General features: G+C 43.8%; 1 protein-coding gene and 1 long non-coding RNA gene across 4 annotated transcripts in view; both read right to left on the bottom strand.

Moving 5' to 3' along the window:
- POLR3H (RNA polymerase III subunit H) overlaps positions 1-25359 on the bottom strand; it is a 70783-nt gene that overhangs the window by 5861 nt on the left and 39563 nt on the right. For both annotated transcript variants that reach the window (XM_089687723.1, XM_089687722.1), the window contains exons 3-5: positions 22234-22330; positions 16162-16248; positions 13461-13524 (exon numbers count right to left, since the gene is read on the bottom strand). In XM_089687723.1, the coding sequence (XP_089543849.1) occupies positions 13461-13524; positions 16162-16248; positions 22234-22330 (248 nt within the window). The remainder of the gene's footprint in view (positions 1-13460; positions 13525-16161; positions 16249-22233; positions 22331-25359) is intronic.
- LOC149454195 (uncharacterized) lies at positions 287-12613 on the bottom strand. Of its 2 annotated transcripts, none has more exons than XR_016314361.1 (2): positions 12308-12613; positions 287-669 (listed from the first exon to the last, which is right to left on the bottom strand). It is a non-coding gene; the product is annotated as an uncharacterized LOC149454195 (long non-coding RNA). The 2 variants fall into 2 exon arrangements; XR_016314360.1 differs by lacking the exon at positions 12308-12613 and adding an exon at positions 1294-1844.

Here is a 25359-nt window from a genome sequence, read left to right as displayed (position 1 = left end):
CTGGGGCTTTTGATGAGAACCAGGGTGGATTTGATTTAAATCAAACGGATTTAAATCACGCTTTAAATCATGATTTAAAATCAGTAGTCAGTAAGGCTTGATTTAAATCATAGTTTTCTACATAAAGACTAATTCTTGCTGGTATAACTTTAATATGCAAGTAGATGAAGATTTTTAGAACAACAACTTTTCATATTAGTTTTTTTATCCCCAGTTTAATAGGTTAATCATTCATATTTGGACAACTTTTCAGTTGTACTTAAGAAGGAGAAAAATAATCATTACCTTAATAATAACAATTTAAATAGATTTATTCAACTGAAACAATAACATTACAGCATATGTTATTTGCTTAAACAAACATCCATGTTTGTTAACTAATTTGGCTAAACAAAATATATATATTTTAAGAAACTTAGACTGTCAGCCCCTTCCTCCTCACACTTAGTTTCACTTTCTTCTTGTGCAGATCTATTCCACTCCAAACAATCAGAAAAATATTCTATTCACTGAACTTCTTGAAACTTAGCACTGAAGGGGTTGATTCTGTATTCATAGGTTTGTAGAAGTTAGGATTAAGGTCTTTTTCTTAACTCTGTTCATGTTATAACATTTTTGCTGTGAAGAAGAGGCATGTGATCTCCGCTGAGTCAAATTCAGTTTTGAGAACTGCAAAAGTAAACCAACATCTGTGATAATATCTTGTAGGCAGAGAAACTGCCCAATAATCTTACAAAAACCTCTGGAAGAGCATGACATTGTGAATGGATTCATGGAATTTATTTACCAAAAAAATTAAACATATACAGCCTTATTCTACATAATTAAAAAAACTAATCTTTATTTCATGATGGAATAACCTTTGGATGGTAATATATTTTCCTCAAAAATAATTTTATTTAATAAAATCCGATTTGAATCAAAAACATCCGATTTGAATCAAAAACATCCGATTTGAATCAAAAACATCCAATTTGAATCAAAAACATCCAATTTGAATCAAAAACATCCAATTTGAATCAAAAACATCCAATTTGAATCAAAAACATCCAATTTGAATCAAAAACATCCAATTTGAATCAAAAACATCCAATTTGAATCAAAAACATGCAATTTGAATCAAAAACATGCAATTTGAATCAAAAACATCCAATTTGAATCAAAAAAATCCGATTTTTTTGATTTTTATCCACCCTGATGAGAACCCATGCGGCACGCTCCCAACACAGAGACAAGAACGCAAATATGTGACCTCACAGAAAGAAGCCAAGTCCACCCGGACTGCATATTTACCTACGCTCAGCGCCAAGGGGTTAAAGTGGACTCCTGTTATTCCTCTGCCATTCGCACTCAGACGGAGTCAGCAATGTTAGCCAACCATATGTTACATGTATTTTTGGATCTCTCGAATTTTGTTTTTAAAGTTATGGTCACTTTTGGTGTTTTTTGTGTTCAAGTCTTAACCAATCAACAAAGTAATAGGATTTTTTGTCACTCACCATAAAATCCCTTTCTCTGGAGATCATTGACAGACACAGTTCTTATTCTCAACCATAGGGTTATACTTCCAACTACAGGAGTAGGACACTAGGCACAAAGAGAACACAGCACCGCCTATGGTCAGTCCTAGCTGGTATAACTCCCTCTCTGCTTTAGGGCATTCAGTTACAAAGCAGTGTCAGAAGTATAACTTCAATAGTGGGGCGAGTGCTGAGTCCGTCAATGAACTTGGAGAAAGGGATTTAAGAGTGAGCAACACCACCTTACTCACCCACTAGGCACCCTCCTACTTCCACAAACTGCCACAACCCCCTCAATCTAATACCTGTCCCCCTGCTCCCCACAACCACCCCTCCATTCTCGTGTGCACTCCTGAACGTCCGATCGGTCTGCAACAAGCTCACCGGCATCCATGAGCCCTTTATCTCCTGCTCCCTCAACTTCCTAGCAATCACCGAAACCTGGATCCAGGCCACTGACTCTACCTCCCCTGCGGCACTCTCCTATGGAGGTCTCATCTGGACCCATTCACCCACACCGAGCGGTTGTAGAGGTGGTGGAATCGGTATGCTCTTGTCACCACTGAGCACGTTCCAGGTCCTCCCAAACCCCCCCTCTATCCTTCTCCTCCTTTGAGGCCCACCGGATCCGACTATTCTCTCCAACCCCTCTGAGGATTGCAGTAATCTATCGGCCTCCTGGACCCGTATCCCTCTTCCTCGACGATTTCTCCGCCTGCTTACCCTTCTTTCTCTCCTCAGAGCTACCCACCATCATCCTTGGAGACTTCAACATCCCTATCAACGTCAATATCCCGGCTACATCCCAACTCCTCCACCTAACCTCGTCTTTTGCACTCACACAGTGTACACAGTCCTCCACCCACTCCGATGGGAACAACCTGGACCTTGTTTTCTCTCATCTCTGCACCCCCCACAACCTCACAAAACACTCTTTCCCTCTCTCTGACCACAACCTCATTACATTCTCCGTCTCCCCATCCTCAAACACCTCCCCCCCCCCAAACGTCAAACCATCACCAGCCGTAACCTCCGCAACCTGAACCCTGCCCCTCTCCACTCTGCGGCTGACCGACTTTACGAAAGTATCCTTCCACTGCCTGCCCTGACCTGGCCACTACTGCTTATAACAACTCGCTGTCAGCCGCCCTAGACTCCTTAGCACCCCTAAGCACACGGAGCATTAGACCCCGACTGCTTCAACCCTGGCAGAACAACCACACCAAAAATCTTAAACGACGGAGTCGTGCGCTGGAGCCAGGGGCGGACTGATAACTCATGGGGCCCCTGGGCAATATGGGATCATGGGGCCCCTGTGTCCTTGCCCAAACTCAAAAAAGCCTATGATAAAAGGTACCAGGGGCATCTCATGGGGCCCCCTACTGACACCGGGCCCTCGGGCAGTGCCCGAGTTTCCAAATGGTCAGTCCGCCCCTGGCTGGAGCGATTATGGTGCAAAACCAGATCCCAAACAACGTTCCCCCTATACAAATCTTCCTTCCTCCCCTACACCTCCTCCTTCCACGCTGCCAAACATGCCTACTTCGTAACCCTCATCAATACCCTCTCCTTCAGTCCTCGCCGGCTGTTCTCTACTTTTAACTCCCTACTCTCTCCCCCACACCTCCACCCAGTACCTCACTCACCGCCCACGCCTTCATTGCTAACCACTTTCAAAACAAGATCGACGCAAATCGTAGGGACACCGCCACTGCTCAGACTTCCACCCCACCTAGCCTCCCTCCCATTGATAACCACCTCAACACTCCCCTCCTCTGACCTCGCAACTGCCCAGACCCCCACCCCACCTAACAACCCGCACACTAAACCCTCCCAACACTCCACTCCTTCGACTTTGCTACCACTGAAGAGGTCACTAATGTCTTCTCCGAAGCCCGCCTCACCACCTGCCCCCTTGACCCTGTCCCCACACAACTCCTACGGTCACCCTCCTCCTCCATCCTACGATCCCTCACTCACATCTTCAATCTCTCCCTCTCTACTGGTACATTCCCCTCCCCCCTAAAGCACACGCACATCACTCCCATACTCAAAAAACCCTCCCTGGACCCCACCGACCTGAACAACCTTAGACCCATCTCCCTGCTGCCATTTACAGCCAAACTCGAGCGCTTAGTCTACAACTGCCTAAGCTCCCACCTCAATGACAACAACCTCCTTGATCCCCTACAGTTTGGCTTCCGTCCCCTACACTCCAATGAAACCACCCTACTCAAACTTACCAACGACCAGCTAACCGCCAAAGCTAATGACCACTACTCAGTGCTCCTACTCCTCGAGCTCTCTGCGGCCTTCAATACAGTTGACCACCCCCTCCTCCTTAAAAAAAAAACTATACTCTCTTGGCCTCAGAGACTCCGCTCTCTCCTGGCTCTCCTCCTATCTATCCCAGCGCTCCTTCAGTGTTACCTATAACGCTGCCACCTCCCCCTCTCTGTTGGGGTCCCCCAAGGCTCTGTCCTCGGGCCCCTTCTCTTCTTCATCTACACCTCCTCCCTTGGCCAGCTGATACACTCCCACGGCTTCAACTACCACTTCTACGCTGATGACACACAAATCTACCTCTCTACCCCTCGCCTCACCCCTTCAGTCTCCGCCCAAATCACTTCTTAACGACATATCAGCTTGGATGTCAGTCCACTTCCTCAAATTAAGCCTTTCCAAAACCGAGCTCCTAGTTTTCCCCCCAGCCCCCCCCCCCAACCTCTCCATCACGACAAATAACGCCACCATCAGTCCCACCCCGCAAGCCGAAGCTCTAGGTGTCACTGTAGACTCCAATCTGTCCTTCCAGCCCCATGTCCAATCGCTGCCAAATTCATGCAGGCTCCACGTCCGCAACATCTCCAAAATATGTTCGTTCCTAACCCTAGACACTACTAAACAACTCATTAACTCCCTTATTATCTCACGACTCGACTACTGCAACTCCCTCCCCACCAGCTTACCTCATCACAGACTATACCCGCTTCAGTCTATCCTGAACTCTGCGGCCAGACTCATCCACCTTACCAACCGCTCCGTATCCGCTACCCCCCCTGTCATTCCCTCCATTGGCTTCCAATTGCCCAACGCATAAAATTCAAACTACTAACATTGACATACAAAGCTATTCATAATACTGCCCCAAACTACCTCACCGACCTGATATCCAAATACCACCCAACACGTACTCTTCGCTCCTCACAAGACCTCCTACTCTCTAGCTCCCTGGTCTCCTCCTCCCATGCCCGACTCCAGGACTTCTCAAGGGCTTCCCCCATCCTCTAGAACTCACTACCCCAATCCATCAGACTGTTATCATCTACCCTCCTCCCCTTTAGGTGCGCCCTGAAAACCCATCTCTTCAGGGAAGCCTACCCAGCCCTCACCCAACTACCGATCTCCTCCACTCCTCCTACCACCCCATCCCCCACAGCCATTTCCTCCTGTACCCCTATCCCCTCCCTCCTAGATTGTAAGCTCCAAGGAGCAGGGCCCTCGAACCCCTCGTGTATTGTATTGTTACTGTATTGTCTCATGTACGGTCTCCCACTATAATGTACAGCGCTGAGCAAACTTTTTGGCGCTATATAAATACTGTATAATAATAATAATAATAATAATAAATAAAAAAATCCAGTTCTCTTGCATTCTTTGATGGACACAGCTCTCCCTATTCTCGACCACAGGGATTTTTTAAAGCAGTGCCCCAAAGAGGGGAATCACAAGCAACCATAGCAATCAGGAAAAACATGCCAACCACCCAAAAGGTCGACAAGGAGCCTTAAAACAGCAGTCTGCAAGACCTGCGGCCAAAACAGGAAACCAAAGTGGCAAACCCAGCAATGTCACAAAATGGTGTTAAAGATTTGCACAGACAACCAGCAGCTGCCTTCACACTTGAGACAATTACACCTAAAAACAGAACACCTGGGAGGCACTAGGCGCACTAGTGGAGTATGCCCAAATGGGAAGGAAACAGCATGACCCTCTTGGGGTACAGCTGCCAAATTTAACGAAAGACAGCAGCTGTGGAGGTTATCAGGCCTGTCTTGGGCCATCTGAACACAAAAAACAAAAGAAGAAACCCACCAGAAGGAGACAGTAGCAGCCAGGTACACACTAAACCACCCAGACCACATCCAAGGAGAGCATTGCAACCACTGTACGATGACAGCCGTGGGTACAAGAAAGGCAGGAAGACGTACAAGACAAGTCCGCCAGCACTGTATCCGCTGTGCGGAAACAATGGCACCCAGAAGACAACCTGGTGAAAAAAGGAAAACAGGAGGCGACTATCCCAAATACATTCAGGGAGGCATCTGGAAGGACCAAAAAAAGCTTAAAATGCAAGCCCCTTGCGGTGACAGGGATGCGCGAGGGGCGCCACATGACAAACCTACAGGATAAAAGGTGCAAGCAAGAAGTGTGTGGCCATGGAATGCTGACAAAGGACAGCAGGGGCAACAACCTGACTGTTAATGGTCCTTAAGACAAGGTGGTATGAATGCCCCATCAAAGCATGTCAACATCCGAGCCAGCAAGAAGGAACGTGGATGGCCACACAGAGCTGCATACCAGCATACAGAAGCATAACAGGCGCAAGGTAACCCCTTCCTAAGGGTAGATGTATGCGCCTGCAACCTGGAGGGGATCACAGATCCAACAATCCCCTGTCCCACAAATACTTAGCTTGTAATAGCCATGCCTCCAGCCAGAGACATCAAAGAAAGGTATTAAACTGAACCCAAAACAAGAGATCCTCTCGTACAGGCAGCCGCCAGCAAGTGTCTGTGACCAGCTGCATCATGGCGGCATACCACAGACAACGAGGTCAGCCTAGGGCCACCAGAATAAGTAGCATTCCCCTGGTCATCATCCAGCACAGCCCCAGAAGTAGCTCGGCGGTACTAACACCAGTGCAGCTGTTGTAACCACCAGGGTTCTCGCACTCTGCTGACAAATCGCAGTACCCATCCACGCAGACAGGACACCAGAGGAGCTCCATCAGGGGTTCCCCAGCGCAGGCAAATCTGATGAAGCCAGTCATCATGCAGAGATCACTCGCCCTGATCCAACCGGTAACAATCCACTTGCCAATTCTTGATGCTAGTGTGTGCATGCCAGGGAGAGCTGCCACACCAACTGCAGAACGCGGGATGCATCCAGTGCCACATGGCTCATACTGTCCTAATGTGTGGTACAGGCCTCCACGGGGGTGTTATTCAAATGGATCCTGACAGGGAGCTCCCAGAGAAGATCTATCCAGTGCTCCAGTGACAACCTGATCGCTCATAGCTCCAGGACATTGATGGGTAGACTACTCCCCTGGCATCCAACGGCCCTGCATTGATCTCAGCCTCAGGGTTCCTCTCCAGCCAAACAGGCTGATGTCCATCAAGACAACTGTGACAGAGGTGTAGGTGAGACAGAACACACGCGGAGAGCAGTGGGCACACAAGGTTTTTATTGAGGGATTTGGGGCACTAGATCGGTGCAGCAAGGGTTAAGTCGAGGCTACAACAGGGCAGTTCAGACAGACAATGGGTAAGTCCGGGCACACAGCAGAGGGGCAGTTCAGGCAAAGATAATGCGGGCACAGCAGAAGGACATTCAGCAGAAGGCAGCTCTGGCAGGCAGGATAATCAGGGCACACAGCAGAAGGCAGCTCTGGCAGGCAGGATAATCAGGGCACACAGCAGAAGGCAGCTCTGGCAGGCAGGATAATCAGGGCAAACAGCAGAAAGCAGCTCTGGCAGGCAGGATAATCAGGGCAAACAGCAGAAAGCAGCTCTGGCAGGCAGGGTAATCAGGGCACTCAGCAGAAGGCAGCTCTGGCAGGCAGGATAATCAGGGCACACAGCAGATGGCAGCTCTGGCAGGCAGGATAATCAGGGCACACAGCAGAAAGCAGTTCACAGGGTAGTAATCCAGAGACTCACCAGCAGTGGCCTCAGCAGAGGAGGTCTAGGCAGATAGGCACTCATGGGTCTTCAGAGGGCTGTGTGTCTTGGCCGCAGCTTCAAGACTACACAGGCAATATAGGACCACAAGTCCAGCAGTGCACAAAGCAAAGCACAGTTCAATGCACCTCCTAGATAGGGCTCAGCCAGGACCGGCTCTGTCCATCCTGACTCAAGCTCTCCCATTCTAAGACCCTTCTCCCCACATAGGGACAGTATATGGCCCTTTCAATTGACAAAGCCCCAAGCTCCCGGTGCTGACACGTCTGGCTTTTCACAGCCATAAGAGACCATGCTGTATGCGCTCCCTACTGGGATAACTCTCACCCCCACCCCCTGCGTGGCACAGGAACTTCAAATTATAAACAGAGCAGACAAGCTGACTGCTTGCCACACGTGTTAACAAAACACAAAAATAAAAGAATATTTCTGCTGTCCGTCACAACAACCGTCAATTGGAGTGGGAGAAAGGATCTTCCAGCTGGCAGGGCAGGAGTCCAGAACCACCATCAGAGGAAGGCCCTTATTCACTGGTCCAGACACATCTGGTTTCCAAAGAAGGCCGTAGACAAGTCGCAGTTGAATGGAATTACCCTACGCAGAACGTTCATAGACGACTGCACAGACAGAACCACCTCGAGGGAAGACCACATCAGATCCAGAGCCTGTATGCCCAACCACAAGGAGGACTGCCTATGGAATAAGAGCAACTGGAGCACAGGCCGAAGCTTCCGAAGACTGTCTGCAGGATGAGACTCCCTGGCCTGCTTAGAGTCAAGAACCCAGATATCTCAGACTCCCGGTCAGGGGGCAAGGCAGAGTGCTAGAAGGTCAGTGCCCATCCGAAGGCTAGCAGGAGTGCATCGTGATCTCCACGTCAAGCATCAGCATAGCCGACAAGTCTGTTCACAGGAGCAGGCGTCCAGATAGCCCCGACATGTTAGTTCCATGGTGTCTCAGCAATGCCAGGACTGGAGCTCGCACCTTGGAGAACATCCGGGGAACCCAGGCTACTTTGGAGTGTGGGAGGAACCTCACACAGTCCCAAGGAGAAAATGCAAACTCCAGGCAGGAATGTCATGGGTGAGATTCAAAACAGACAACCCTAGTGCTGCTAGGCGGAAGTGCTAGCCACAGTGTTGCCCACGAAGAACAAACGCCCCAAATAGAAATAGTGCGCCCCCCACTACCAAGTGCATAGACAACTGATGTCTCTCATAGATTGTAACATACAGGTAGGCATCCACTGGGGCCAGCGGAACCATGAACGAGTTTGAGTGAAAACCCCAAACTGTTCCGTTCCAGGCACAAAAACCAACACTCAGGACGCAGGGCCCATTCAGGCCTGAACACTCAAGGATGGGAAAAAAAGAGTGAGAGTAAGAATTTCTCCAGTGGATAATTAACAAAATAACAGTTCATAGCCAAACTACAAGATTTCGAACCCACTTGTCTGGGCTGAAAGGAAGACCGTCAGCGAGCTTGGTGGACCTTGGGTTCAGGAGAACTAGGCACCACCTGTGGAGGCCAGGAAAGGAATGGAGTCCTTGTAAGAGAAGCCAAGTGAACGAAGGGGCCCCTTATGGGCAGGAAGGGAGGGCCGGAATTACCAATGTGGTTCCTTTTCCCTCTTGGCCTGTGGGAAGAAACAACTCATGCCTCCCATAAGGGCCTTGATGAAGCCATCCAAGACATTTTCCCCGGAAGGGTATATCCACCAAGCCCTTTTAGAAGTCATGCCAGAAAACCAGCATATGAGCCAAGGCACCCAAGAAGGCCTACTGCTGAGATGAAGAGCTTGGAAAGGATGGGGCAGCATCTGGGGATGAGCTCAGCTGGAGGACGGTGCCCGCTCACCCACGAGATCAGGATGCAGAAAGGGTAACATCCACAAGCAAAATGGCATCTCCATGGTCCAGGAGGCTGCAAAACCACAGCTTAAATTGACTGGGAGCCCAACCAGGTAGTGAGCGCCCCCCCCCCTGTAGGGCTCAAAAAGACAGTACCAGACAAGGCAGGGAGCCAGGAGCATCCCCATCCCCCCACCATCTAGCAAACAAAGGCCATCCAAAAAGAGGGCATGAACAATAGCCGCACTACTTGGTCCTCACAGACCCCGGGAGTCCACAGCAGCCCAAGGAGGAAGGAGCCACATAGTAGTGTACCTCTGGGGGTTACAGACACAGCCCACGGTAAGGGGAAACCGCACACAGGCACATACAGCCTGGTGGCCCAGCACCAACACCCCATGTCATGTGGGGCCTGGGGGGACTAAGGGAACAGAGTATCCAACCCACAAATTCAAGGGGTGAGGGGAAGAGGGGGGTAGAACCCCATAGGGACTGAGCACCTCATGCATGCCCAAAGATGGGAGGGAGGCATCGTTGCGGATAACACTCCCGAGACAGATCCATCTCACCAAGGAAGTGGGGGGGGGGGGGTGGCTGTCAACAAAGGAAACACAGATTATGGACTGCGGTGTTTAACTCACTGGCCGCCCCCGTCCAGGATGGGGCATGTCGCAGCCGACCGAGCACAGAGCTAGCAGTCTGTGTACAATCATTGGCCAGACTGGGATGACCACTGGATTTATATTATCCAGCTTGCCGCCCAACCCGGCTGTTGACAGAAGATCTCCTCAGGTAAAAACCCAGGAAAAAAAAAAAAATAAATAAATGCTATGGAACCACAGGTCCCAGCAGCATTCATCCTGACACTAGGCAGAAAGAATTGGAATGCCTATGAAGAGAAGGGTTTATATCAGCCAGGACTGCCTATAGGCGGTGTCGAGTTTCTTTTTTCTGGATAGTTTCCTACTCCTATAGGTGGCGATATACTCCTATAGTCAAGAATAGAAGACGATGTGTCAATCACTGAAGAAAAAGAATAGTGCGTGTGTGTGTGTGTGTACATATACACACATACATACATACATATATATATATGTACATACATACACACACACACACATATACATATATATATATATATATATATATATATATATATATATATATATATATATATACACACATACATAGTTGTGTTCAAAATAATAGCAGTGTGTTGAAAAAAGTGAATACAGCTCAAAATCCTTCAAATAGCTTTTATTTCCATACACACAAATGAATTGGGAACACTACACATTCTATTCCAAATCGAAACATGAAGAAAATGATATCAAATTTGTCTTGTTCCTCTAAAAAAATTGAAGAAAAGTGATTATTAGACTGTTCAAAAAAACAGCAGTGTGTGTATTCTTCTTTACAAACTCAAACATTCACTATATAAACTGAAAAATGTTTGAAGATTTTGCTTTCCTTTGAATCACTTAATTAATATTTAGTTGTATAACCACTGTTTCTGAGAACTGCTGTACATCTGTGTCGCATGGAGTCAACCAGCTTCTGGCACCTGTGAACAGGTATTCCAGCCCAGGATGAATGGACTACATTCCACAGTTCTTCTCTATTTCTTGGTTTTGCCTCAGAAACTGCATTTTTGATGTCACCCCACAAGTTTTCTATTGGATTAAGATCCGGGGATTGGGCTGGCCACTCCATAACGTCAATCTTGTTGGTCTGGAACAAGATGTTGCACGTTTACTGGTGTGTTTGGGGTCGTTGTCTTATTGGAACACCCATTTCAAAGGCATTTCCTCTTCAGCATAAGGCAGCATGACCTCTTCAAGTATTCTGATGTATCCAAACTGATCCATGATCCCTGGTATGCGATAAATAGGCCCAACACCGTAGTATGAGAAACATCCCCATATCATGATGCTTGCGCAACCATGCTTCGCTGTCTTCACAGTGTACTGTGGCTTGAATTTAGTGTTTGAGGGTCGTCTGACAAACTGTCTCCGGCCACTACACCAAAAAGAACAATCTTACTTTCATCAGTCCACAAAATGTTGCGCCATTTCTCTTTAGGCCAGTCAATGTGCTCTTCGGCAAATTGTAACCTCTTCAGCACATGTCTGTTTTTCAACAGGGGGGCTTCTTGCAGATAGCTTGGCTTCACATAGGCATCTTCTAATTGTAACAGTACTCACGGGTAACTTTAGACCTTCTTTGATCTTCCTGGAGCGGATTGTTGGCTGAGTCCTTGCCATTTTGGCTATTCTTCTATCCATTCGAATGGTAGTTTTTCGCTTTCTTCCACGTCTTTCAGGTTGTGGTTGCCATTTTAAAGCATTTGCAATCATTTTAGCTGAGCAGCCTATCATTTTCTGCACTTCTTTATATGTTTTCCCCTCTCCAATCAACTTTTTAATCAAGGTACGCTGTTCTTCTGAACAATGTCCGGAACAAGCCATTTTCCTCAGAATTTCAGAGAGAAATGCACTGTAACCAGCATGTACAACATTTGCTGCCTTCCTTCAATAAGGGCAATAATTGCCACCTGTTTTTCAAAGAATGAATGACCTCACTAATAGAACTCCACACTGCTATTTTGAACATTTCCCTTTCAATTAGTGATTCACTTACACAGAATCAGCAGCATGCATGTCATGACTGTTGGATTTCTATTACTCTACTACACCTGCTAGTAAATTATTTGCCATGTAGAAATATAATTTCTACCAAAAACAGTGATTGATCAGGTTAGTGATGTCTGACTGCTATTATTTTGAACACAACTATATACACATATATATATATATATATATATATATATATATATATATATATATATATATATATATACACACACACACACACACACACACACACACACACAGATAGCTAGATATATATACACAGATAGAGATAGATAGATAGATAGATACACACACAACGCAAAAAAAGTGCCCAATACCTCAGTGGAAAGGATACTGAAACTATGACCTGCTCTGTGCAGTGGTAATGCACAGAGCGGCCCCTTTCCTCCTCTTCTGGAGTCCTGTGCCAGTGCTCAAGGCCCCCCTCCTTTCTTCCAAGTATCTCCATAGCAAGCTGCTCATGTGGGATTGACCACGAGTAAGGCTGCATCTGTAGACACACACACAGCCCGGCTGGGCTCTGTCCCCCACTCCCTCCTCACAGGATTTGATTGACAGCAGCAGGAGCCAACCTACTTCCGAGTCCTCTCGAGCAAAGCGATGGATCAAGATAGGACTCCGGTGTTTTTGGTGGTGGTGGATGGTGGGGGGGGGGGGGAGGTTAGAGAGCTGATCATGGAAGGTTTTTTACCTTAATGTATTTTCTGCAAACCTTATACTTTAGAAACCACTATAAGTATATTGTATTTTCAGTGAGCACATATTTTGAGCTATTAGAATTGCCACCTTTTAAAAATTGTAGATGTGACTACATTTTTCACATTGCTCTTCAATATTTGTGTTGTAATAAACACAGAGATTTGTATATTTGCCAGTATAAATTACTTTTTTTTTTTTTTTTTATCAACTGGTAAGATATCTGCCATCCAGGAAGCACACAGTTTCCAATGGGTTGGCTAAATTATAGACTTGCATTGTGAGAAGGAGTTGTAATGCTCAATAAATGTGTAGTACTGCAAAGCAGTAAGCACAGCTAACCATTTAATAAGAAAATATTTTGCCCCATGTACATAACTGCAAACCATTTATAGATACTTTAGTATTTGTTCTTTTCCACAACATTGCCTTTAAGAAATAATCCTAGAGAAATTCTAGATAAACACTGTAGTCAGATATTATTTTGACCCAGTCATGCCCTTCTCCAACATATACTGCTGCTCATCATCAGCCTTCTGCATAAAAAAAGTATTACTTTTATGGTAAAAATATTGCCTGAATACTACATTTACATACAGTGAAAGATTGTGGACAAGGTAGAACTTGAGATGGGGTTCTGTCAAATGCCTAATCACAGGCCTTGGGGGTGACACAGAATCACCCACAGTCTCAAACATACACACTTAGTGCTAACTAAAGTTATCCTTTAAGCAATGCACTTATACATTCATACAAATTTTATGTAAAGGATACAATTTAGCTGGCTGCTGCAAGGACTCCGGAGGTATAACGATATCATCGAAAAATCCCAGAGAAACTACAAAGGAGAACAGCGAGTTAATATCCTGCCTGCTCTGGAATATCTCGCAGACAAAATAATGCAAGTGTCTTGTTAAATGACACATCATTTCACAGCAACAAAAGCTGGTTTCCCCTGGGACAGGATGTTTACAGTAAGTTGCCAGTTACATGAAATAGTATGCTCATTATTTCCAGAAGTGTTTTGTTGAAGAACAAGCCTTTAACAGCGTACAAATCTTCGAGTATATATTGTAATATATAATCTGCCACTTGCCTATTATATAAAGTATAACTAACATATTAAATAAAGAAGACTTTTTTTCTCTGTCATAATAAAAGTTAGATTGTACCAGGACAGGACTGACATGAACCATAACCATATCTGTGGCATTATTTCAACACTAGAATGGCAGTGTGTTTTGGATGGCACCCAATCTGCCGTGTTGCTTTGAAATAAAAAAGGTTCAGATGCAAGGATTTTTACTCGTTTTTTTCTTTTTGTTGAATGATTGGTAAAAAAGTACAAAATGTTTACATTTTCTATTGTACATATATGAATTAGGAAAACAACACTTCAGAAATCATGACTAGTAGTAGCAGGTACATTTTAATGCATTGAATTATGGTGCAAACCCTTTTAAAATGGATAGGCTCCACATTGAACTCCAACCTTACCTTCACTTGTGCAGTTGTACAGGCTACTCTCCTGTACTGAAAAAGCTTACTCCGATTTCACTGCACACCCTGAGCTTTTCGCAGTACTGTAGAAGCTGTACCAAAGTCAGAAACAACCCACCTAAATTTTCTGTCAGAAATACTTCTAGCTTTAAATTAGCCCTTTTCTCCCTAGCCTTACTGTCCTTGGCCCACCCCTTTCATTAACTGGATTTCAGTTCTTTCATTCCAGGAGGCCAAGCATCATATGTGGTCAAGAACCAAGAGTCGATCTAATGCTCGCATCATGGCTGAGGGATATTTAGATAAATACAGCAGCAGTATGCTGTGATGTTTTCAGTAACAGCACCTTGCTGGCCCATTTTGTGTACAGGCTCCACACCACAGCTCTTCAGTTCCAGCTAACTCTTGGTGGGACAATCCTAAGGGTCATGACCTAGTGATAGCTTGCATACCTTGCAAACCAGGACCACTATGGTTTGTGACTCTTCTCCACCATAACAAACTGGTAAAGATCAGCTGTCATTAAGATTTTGGTTATAGCCTATATCACCTGCCAGCGGACACCATAACAATCTGACCTGGTATCAGCTGCTTGAAGTTCTTGTAGAGCGGGGCTGAAGTGAAACAGAAAAAAGCAATAGAAGGAGCCACTCAGGTTATGTTCTGACAAGCTTGCTTATAACAAAAGAAAGCAGAGATAAGCAGTTCACTGTACTGCTATTCTGCAACTGATGCAATGATAGCATAGACTGGGTGTATGTGCAAAACAGAGAGTGAGATTTGAAAAGTAGTGTCAGACTGCATAGTGTGTGTACAATGATTTTTGACAGGTGCCACCACATCCAAGGAGACAAGTCACAGCTTTTTGTGTACAGTAATTGAATTTCCTGGGTACAGAGATGGTCTGTTCTGGCTCTTTTCTTAAAGTGTTACTAAACCCACAACAGTAAAATCAGTCTGTATATGCAGTAAAGCATGCTCGTTATACTCACTGTGGAACCTAAGGAGTTTATCCTCTGCATTGTTGAAAAAGGCTGTTTGATCCTGTCATCTCTGATCCTCCCCTTTTTCTACTGTCCCCAATCCATCTGCTGAGTACAGAGCTCCAGGGGTCATTCTGCACATGCTCAGTTTAGTGTGTATTGCTAGAGTTGTTTTTCTTGGGGGGGGGGGGGGTTAATTGGTACAGGGCCAATCAGCACTGTCCAGACAGAGAGTCAGGGGTTATGCAGCCTCATAGGACAGTCAGAGGAGAGTAAAACTTCTCCTACAAGCTTTAACCAGAGCTCGGTTGGACACAGAAGTCACAAGACTGCTATATACTGCTGATGAGAAAAGTTATTTAGCAGTTTATATTTACTACAATAAATGCATTTGCATGTAGTGTGTACTGTGGGAAACTGTGCAAAGTACTGGCAGCACTAATACAATCTACTTGTGTAAAGAATCATATTGGTCTTATACAATTTTGAGTGAGATTTGGCAACATCACTACTGCTTGCCGATATATGTATCTGAAGACCTGCATGGCATGCATGTCCCTCTACACTCTACTGCTTCATTCATTCTGTGACTCTATGCTTACCACACCTCTTCTTGCTGCATCCTAAATGTGTCCCCACCGGTTTGTGGTTCTCCAGTCATCATGGGGTAGCTTTGACTTGAGAAAACAAAGCTCTACCAAGATGAACACTTCCACATATAGATATGGTGCAGAAAAAAGGCACAAGTCAGCTTTTGAGGGGAAAAAAAACAGCGGCAAGAAGACCACAGTCAATGCTGGTGGCTAAGTTTCTGCCCTCTGCTTGTTTTTGGGCAAAGTTCCCACAGATGTGGTCCAGCAATGTTTAGTTCCACAAAAATGATAACATCAAATAATAAGGTATTGTAAAGTCACCAGGCAAGGCAGCAGCAAGAAAACCAAACTGCTATTTGATCATAATCAAATCACATATTTTGGAGCTCTCTCACTCACCATGTACACCTTCTGGGCTGCAGCCTTTGATCTTTCCCATCAGGATTTCATCAAGAAAAGGATGGAATACAACATATCGGAAATGAACTGAAACAAAAAGACAAAAACACAGAGCATAGAAGTAAAAAAAAACAAAAACCGTAAGAACAATATTTTCATTCATCTACAGTCAATACCAACAAGCAATATCTATAACCCCACTACAACCAAAACTGTTTTTTTTTTTTATTTGTTTTGCATAGAGTGACTTAGAGTAAGATCTGTCTGTTATTTTCCCCCCTGAAGGTCACTGTGATTAAGGACATTTTTTCTCATTTCATGCCCCTCTGACACCTGTATAAGAAATATGGGGTGCGGGCATCACAGGACTCTGTCTCTACAAAAATTGTGTTTTAGGTATGTTTTTAGTCTCTATTGAAGAGATTTACAATCACTTCCCAAAAAGGACACAGCCACCAATAAAACACCCAACAAAGGTCCTAACTATTTCCTGCTCTATCCAAAACTAATTGAAAAAGGTTTTGGCTTCTCCAATTTTTAGGAGCATTAAAATAAAACTTCAGCTTTAAGGAAAAAATACCCTTTAGGCAAACTATATACAATGCAAGGAAGTAAGCAAACATTTCTCTATATTTAAAGCTGAATTCAATCTATTGGTACACTTTACATCGGGGGTCAGCAACCAGTAGATCGCGATCTACCAGTAGATCTCGGCCAGGTGACTGGTAGATCGCAGTCTTGGCTTGCTGCCCCGTCATCCTAGAGCATCATACAGAATGCAATGCAGAGGGACTACTTGTAAAGTTGGATCTGTAGTAGGGAGCAAGAGCCGCATAAGACGATGTCTCCTCTGTAGTGCTGGCTCCTGTCCCATGCGGAGTGATACCAACTGCACTCCAGCAGCTCTAGGTGCGAGAAGCAGGAAAGGAGAGATCTTCAGGTCAGTGTGAAGCAATACACTGGGCATAATAGTGTAGGGCTGCTTTCACACTGATGCTCTGCAGTTTACCCTCACCGCGGGTGCAGTGCAGTGTACCTGCAGCTTTCCTGTGGGTTTCTATTATATCCTGCGGGTTTGCTGCGCTTAGCGATAGACTTCTATTATATCCTGCGGGTTTGGTGCACTTCCTGAAAGTGCACCAAGACTACTGTAAAAAATAAAGATAGATAAAGCATAAAGAAAGATGTAACACAAGTCAATGGCAAAGCGCAGCTGACCCAGGAAAAACGCAGATGCACTGCACCTTAGGTGCAGGTAAATCTCAGCCCATCAGTGTCACAGCAGGCTTATAGAGGGCTCAGAACAGTAAGGGCTCATTTACATTTGCAGTTTGGGGGGTGGTAAAACCTCATAGTTAAGATGTGTTTTTACCACCCAGGACCCAACCGCACCTCCTTTAGCTGCAGTTGCCAGCAGTGTATACATTTTGCACCTGCAGCAGGAGTTCTATGCCCTGTCATGGTTGGTGGGTGTAGCACCTGCCAAGCATGACCCATTCAAGTGAATGAGGCCGCTCTGCAAGTGCCCCGCAACCTTGTGCAATACAGCAAAGAAGGGGTTAAAGCAGACAACATTGTGTTGCTTTCTCACCACCTACGTCAGCTCCTTGGACCCAGCCGAAGCATACAGTTATGGGGCACTTGCAGAGTGGCCCTATTTACCTGAATCAGTCATGATTGGCAGGCGGTAGCACCCACCAAAAGCCACAGGGGGTTTAATTTCTGCTGCAGCATGTGTACACCTTTGGCTGCTGCCTCAGCAGCTAAAGGGGATAGGGACTGGGGGTTACAAAAAGCGCAACACTGTGTCCAGTGATCTTTGACTTCTCCCAATGTTGTTCAGGTAGATCTCCAGCTCTTTAACCACTAGGGGACCGCCCACAGTACATTTACTGGGCCAAAGCAGCCCCTGAAGGGAGGATCACGTTTATAAACGTCATCCTGTTTACATGGTAGGAGGCGCGCGACCACCCTGCCCGCAGCACCGATTGCGGCCGCGAGTGTCAATCACTGGGCCCCGGCTGGCGATTACCCGCTAGATTCCGGCGATTGCCTGCAAACACTGACATGGAGCACAGCTGCATTGTTTTCAATGCAGCTCTTCTCCCTGTCAGTTTCTAGCACACTGTCCCAGAGAGCAGAGCTTAGCTTTCAGGGACAGTGTGCAACTGTGAGGCACCCCCCCCCCCCTTCCCCAAGAGTAAAACACTCCCCTCCTACAGTTAATCCTTTGATTGCCTAAAAATGTTAACCCCTTCCTCCCCAGTGCCATTATTACAGTGTCAGTGCTTTTTATTTGCACTGATCACTGTATTGGTGTCACTGGGGATGTCAGTGACCCCAAGTCAGTTTCCCCCCCGTGTCAGAATGTCCGCCGCAGTCCCACCATAAGTCGCTGATCGCCGCTATTATTAGTATACAGAAAAAAAAACCTAGTATCTATACCGCCATTTTAAACACTAACTTTCACGTAAACCAATTAATTTACACGCATTGGGATTTTTTTTTAGCAAAGACATGTCGCAGAATACATTTTGGCCTAAATTTATGATGAAAATGTATTTTTACTGGACATGTTTTATAGCAAAAAGTCCAAAATATAGTTTTTTTTCTCAAAATTGTAGGGTTTTTTTTTTTTTTTTTTAATATCGCAAAAAAAAAACAAAAAAGAAAAAACACACAGGCGATCAATCACCACCGAAAGAAAGCACAATTCTTGGGGGAAAAAAGGATGTAAATTCCATTTCGGTGCAGCGTTGCATGACTGCGCAATTGTCAGTTAAATTGACGCAACACCATAACACCAACCGCTTATGTAACCACTTCCTGACCGCCCTATAGCATAAATACTGCTACAGGGCGGCACAGGTGCGCAAAATGACATATTGCCAGCAATTCTTTTACATTCAGCTGTCAGTGGGGAACCCCGGTGACAGCTGAAAAATTAACACATGGTTGTCACTACTAAAATACCGCATGAGTTAATAAAAATAACTTATGTGGTATTTTAGTAGTGTTTACGGTTTCTGACCTTCGGAATGGAGTAGTTGGTTTCCCATAGGAAACGGCGTTTCGGTTTACAAATTTTTCGCTATACGAAATGTCCTGCAGAACGAATTAAATTCGTAATCCGAGGTATTACTGTATACCCAACAAGAACCAGCGACGTACTGGTACATCACTGGACTTTGAATGGTTATACCAGGATGATGCCTCCAGCTGCAGGCATCATACTGGTATTGTTTTTTCAGCCGGCGATCGGCTTTCATGTAAAAGCAATCCTAGTGGCTAATTAGCTGCAGGATTGCTTTTACAAGCAGCGGGAGACGATGCCCCCCTTCCCCACTGCCTTCCACGGCCTTCTCAGGCAGTCTCGTGCCATTGGGGGAACCTGAGAATGCAGCCGGTGTTTCTGCCAGCTGACCATAGAGCTGATTGGAGACCAGAATGGTGCCAATCATCTCTATAGTCTCAAAAGATGTGTGGTATAAACTTATGACGGGTAGAAAATGCCCCCACCCCCAAAACTACCCCTTTTTGGAAAGTAGACACCCCAAACTATTTGCTGAGAGGCATGTTGAATCAATAGAAGAATTTATTTTTTTACCACAAGTTTTTGGAAAATAAATTTTTTTATTTTTTTTTTTTTACACAAAATTGTCACTTAAATGATTTATTGCTCACACATGCCATGGGTATATATGGAATTACTCCCCAAAATACATTCTGCTATTTCTTTTGAGTATGGGGGTACCACATGTGAGAGACATTTTGGCAGTCTAGCCAAGTACAGGACCACAAAATCCAATAAGCACCATCAGGCTTTTAAAGGGCTTTATTTCCTCAATACACTTCCTGACTACCTATCACAGTTTCGGAGGCCCTGAAATGCCAGGATAGCACCAAACCCCCACAAATGACCACTTTTTGGAAAGTAGACACCCCAAGGAATTTCATAAGAAGCATGGTCAGTATTTTGAACTCACCAGAACATAGCCTTTAATGAGTCTTATTGCATAAATTCCAGAAATCAGGGTTATCAGAACACAGCCTTTTTTCCACTTTATACAGACTCCAAGTTGTTAACACCGGGAGGTTCCTCCAATAATCACCCATGATAAGAATGGTAGCCAGGATGATAATATATATTCCTCTCCATAGTTACATAGAAAGAGAAAAAAAAATTCGCTCCAATCTTGTATTACAGTGCAGTCTCCCCGACCCCTGCTTGTGCGCGCTCCCTTGGACACAGTGAAACACCGATCATCAGACGGGACCTCTGTGGGAGGTCCTGATCATGTGATCACGGATTAGCCAATCAGTAATCACATGCAGAGTAGTAAGCAAGCTGTCACTTTTGACATCATTGCTTACGACGTGTGAAATCTGTGAATGATCACAGAGGTCATATGGTACAAAGCTATTCACAACAGCCTTGTACCATGTGACAAGCTGTGACCAATCACAGCTCAAACAGTAGTTCTCAATGGCTGCAAGAATGCAGCCAGAGAGAAGAAGAAATGATTGCTTTTCCAGCCTTTATGGGTATAAAAGCAATCAGTGTAAAAAAAAAAAAAAAATTCTTCATCACCCCCAACAAGTAGTACACTGTCACCATGGTGACACTGTACTGCTAGGGTGACAGTATGTAAAAAAAAAAAAATTATATATATATATATATATATATATATATATATATATATATTATAATAATAATTATAAAAAAATAAAAGAAAAATTTAAAAAGAAAAAAAAAAGTTTAAAATGTATAATTTTTGGTTATAAACTAATTTGGGTTATTTTTTTTTTTACTAAAAAGATAACGGAATACATTTTGGCCAAGATTTATGATGAATTCTATTTATTTGCAAAATGTTATAAGAAACACTTTTTTTTCAAAATGTTTGGACTTTTTCATTAACATAGCAAAAAAAATAAAAATCCCAGTGGTGAATAAATACCACCAAAATAAAGCTTTGTCGGTTTTAAAAAAAAAAAATGCTAAAAAATTCATATGGGTACAGTGTTGCATGACCGCGCAATTGTCATTCAAAGTGTGATAGCACTTAAAGCTGGAAATTGGCCTGGACAGGAAGGGGGTGAAAGTGTCCAGACTTGAAGTGGTTAACGAGTGAATTTTATTGAGCATATTAAGATTATCTTACAATACTGCGTGGGGGGACCTTTTTTAACTCCATTTTTGTTATTAATCTGGAAAGGTTTGTTAATAGGTATATAGATAGAAGTAGTCGTACTCCGGTGGTTCCGTGGAATCAGTACACCCTAATGTATGCCCCCAAGCTTCCTTGCCCAATTTGCAGGAGTGCATTCCAGTGATCCTCCTTGTTCCAAACTAGTCCAAGCAGATAAGATACACTGACCTGGTAAGACTACTAGCAGTCAGGCACTCTGTGGCCTCTCCCTTATTATTTGATCTTCTGAAGGACTGACTTACCATCCTGCTTCATGGTTGCTGGCTTTAGAAACCAAGGTTTTGAGAGATTGGGGTATTTCTGGATCTGTGATTCCTACAAAACTAAAAGCTAGGAAACTAGGAAGCTAGGAAGACTAGTTTCCGCACGGTCATTAGACATAGAGCAGGGTCATGTTAAAAATAGAATTTTGTGTCCCCTTATTTTACCTTGCTTTACTTACTTGGCCTAAGCCCTCTCAGTGTACAATGTCAAACATTACCTGTAGTAGATTGTTTGTTTTGTTCTTAGTTTCACTCCCCATCTCCCTGGTGTGCTCTAAAAGGAATTAAAAAAAACAGGGCTATATTGCTAGCCCATCAGGAGTTGAGAGAAAAGTGGTATCTGTTGCCTAGTATTTTTGTTTGACTGGTTTCTGTTTGCATACCACAACCACATGCAAGCAAATTTCAATCCTTCCCGCAGGTTCTGGAAAATCAGCTTGGATGGATTTGTCATTCCCATATCTACCATATTTGTCAAGCACCGATATGGACACAGAACAGTGGAATAAATCTCATGCAACAGAAAAGAATCCTATAGGGTTTCATTTTAGGTTTCTTAAGTGCAAGAACATACCATTATCATTCTAAGAACTAACCTTTGGTGTGAGAAGCTCCATCGCCAGGGAAAATATAGGAGTCTTCCAGCTTAGTTATGTCAAAGAGACAGATGCAGAGACCCACATTATATACAACCTAGAAAGAAAAGGTTTCACTACATTGTATAAATCAAGATCTGAGCCATATTCATTATGTACAAATACATATGCAGTCACTTTTGAAATGGGGTATAATAAAACTTCAGTTATTAACTACAACTAATATTTACCAAGTCATGTACCCTAACCTGCTTTGCTTGAAAGACGGTTTACATAGCTCAGTAGCTGAAGCTACAACTTACACACACAACTAAAATTGGTTGGTTACTCATCTACCTCCTTCCAATTTCAGCTTGATCCATTCAGAAACCCCTATAGCGTTACAATAAAAGGGAGTCTGAAAGAAAACAGCTTCTGCTGTGCACGCTTTAGCAAACCCATAAAGCACAGTGTATCAGTGTCCATCTTATATTAAACTTCCTATTTCCATAAGATATTCTTAAAAGTAAACGGTTTGTAAAATTATACATGTCCCATATAGACAAACAGTTATGTAGACTTGCTGAATATATTTTAGGAGTATGTGGCCTTTGTACCAATGTTGGTCAATGTATAGCTCTAAGAGACCTGTGAAAAATTACCATCTGCCTCTGCAGTATATTTATACTAGTAAAAAAACAAATATTTGCAGACACACCTCCCACAAGAGTTTAATTACCTATTCAGTTAACTTGTTAATTTTTTTTAAACTTTGTACTAAAAGGATTGCAACTGAAAAAAAATATATATATAATTTTTGAGACAGACAGGACTTTCTTTTGGTGGTGCTATATAAAACTAGAAAAACTACAATTTCTGGGGAAATTGTGTGAAGTGTCCTTGCCTCCACCAGTAGTCTACAACTGGAGTGGGTGGAGTAACTGGGTGGGGTGGCTTGAATCACAGTCGCAGTTTAGAAATTGCCCTTCAAATTTGAGGTGGCTATAGTGGAGTTTCAATGAATGTCAATGGGCTGCATGAGTTGCAAACAAATGGTCATATTGTGAAAACTATCAGGACTATGGCTTAGCCGTTTTTAGTGGCAGCAGGGATAGCTGAACGTTTTGATGTGAGATTTGTGTAGGTGGGCTTGAAAATGAGGGAGTGGTGGCAGTTTAGAAATCATGTCCTGATTTTTCAGCTCACACTCTAGCTTTTGTCAGCTCCCACTCTAGTTTTGAACATTCCGCCATTCATTCCTATGGGACCAATTTCACCACAAAAACGCTGATATTTCGTGAACCATTTGACGAAACGTTCTACAAAGTAATAGCACACCAATCAGGAACAATCCGCACGTTTTGGTATATTACTGTCTATGTAGTGTAAAAACTGTGGGAGGAGTTAGGGTGGTAAATTTGGCTATAATAGGAATATACATGTGAGATAACAGTAAGTGGTCTTGCCATGCAAGAACACTTAATGAAAAAAAAAAAATATTAGTTTTTGCTATAAAAGTTTGCAAATAAATAATTTTTCTTCATAAATGTAGGTCAAAATGTATTCTGCTACACATCTTTGGTAAAAAATAACCAAAATCTGTGTATTTTATTCAGTCAGCGTGAAAATTCTAGATTTTACAAATTATGGTATATAATTTTTGAAAACTGATCAGTCCTGATACACTGACTGCCTGTTTCATTTGAGGCCCTAAAATGCCAGGATAGTATAAATACCCCCAGAATTACCCCTATTTGGAAAGTGGACAGTCCAAGGTATTTAGTAAGAGGCATTGTGAGTTTTTTGAAGTTGTAATATTTTGTCACTTTTTTTGGAAAATGAAGAAATAAAGCTGTAATTTCAACAAGCTATTTATCACACACATCACAGGCATACTTACAATTTCACCTCAAAACACATTCTGCTAGTCCTCTCGAGTATGGATATACCACATAAAAGACATTTCACAGCCTAGATGCATAGAGGGGCCAAAAATACAAGGAGCACCTTGGGTTTTCAAGGAGCATAAATAATGTATATTTTACGCATCTAGCCTCCTGACTGCTTAGATCAAGGCCTTGGAGCATCAGGACAATGGAAACACTCACAAATGACCACATTTTGGAGGGTAAACACCTCAAGGCAGGGCTCGACAAATCTCAAGTGTCAGGTCGCCATGGCGACTAGAAATTGCATCCTGGCACCTGGATTCGCACACTGCCTCCTATTGATGTCAATGTAAAATCGCATCCCACTGACTGCAATGCAAAAACTCCTGTCAACAGAAATCCTATGTGAACACTTATCTCTGCATACCACTCTATTCTACCATTTGCGAGTCTGGAATGCACACTTGCAGAGGACCCCTTTCATAATGGCCCTCAAAACACAATGTGTGTGGATCGCATCTGTGTGAACCACCTCAGAAAGAAAACACACCTCAGATAGAAACGCAATATCTATCCTGTCATGCGAATCTGAGAGTTTGAAAATGCATCCAGAATCTCACTGGGATTGCTGCAGAATACCTGTGATCGGAAAATGCAAGTTCAGTTGCCATTATTTTCAATCGCACCTAAAACGTTGTGCAGTTTTGCCATGATTGTCTCACGGCAAAGTGCATCGTGTGAAGCTTGTCGCTCAAAAGTTGCTTTGCCCCGGAGCGATGACAACCCACGTTACGCTAAAAGAAAAAAAACCTGGGTCCTAACTTTTAGCTGGCTCCTAGATTAAAAGCAATTTTGTCAAGCCCTGCCTCAAAAGGTATTTTAAGAGGCATTGTGAGTCTTCTGAAGACTTTGTTTCTTTGCCCCAAGGTTTTAGAAAATGCAAAGAAAATAAAAATATTTATTTTTACACAAAAGGTGTCAATTTAATAAGAAATGTTTTCACACACAGCATGGGCATACTTAGAATTACAACCCAAAAACACATTTTGCTACTCCTCTGGAGTATGGCAATACCATATGTAAGAGATTTTCACTACTTGCACTGATTATGTACAGGACATTGTATCTTGTGTATCACACACATCAACTGATTGTATCAAAAGCAATGTAACTGTAATGGTTGCCTCTGCCCAAGTGGACAGGGAATATAGCATAGTGTAGCATCACCTATAGCAGTCCCTGTTCCTATAAAACAAGC

The sequence above is a fragment of the Staurois parvus genome, unplaced genomic scaffold (assembly GCF_062004578.1).
Source record: "Staurois parvus isolate SC_StPar_1 unplaced genomic scaffold, SC_StPar_1.0 ptg000436l, whole genome shotgun sequence".
Classification (NCBI taxonomy): Eukaryota; Metazoa; Chordata; class Amphibia; order Anura; family Ranidae; genus Staurois; species Staurois parvus.
Note: the sequence above shows the minus strand (reverse complement) of the source record. Positions and strands in the feature narration are given on the sequence as shown.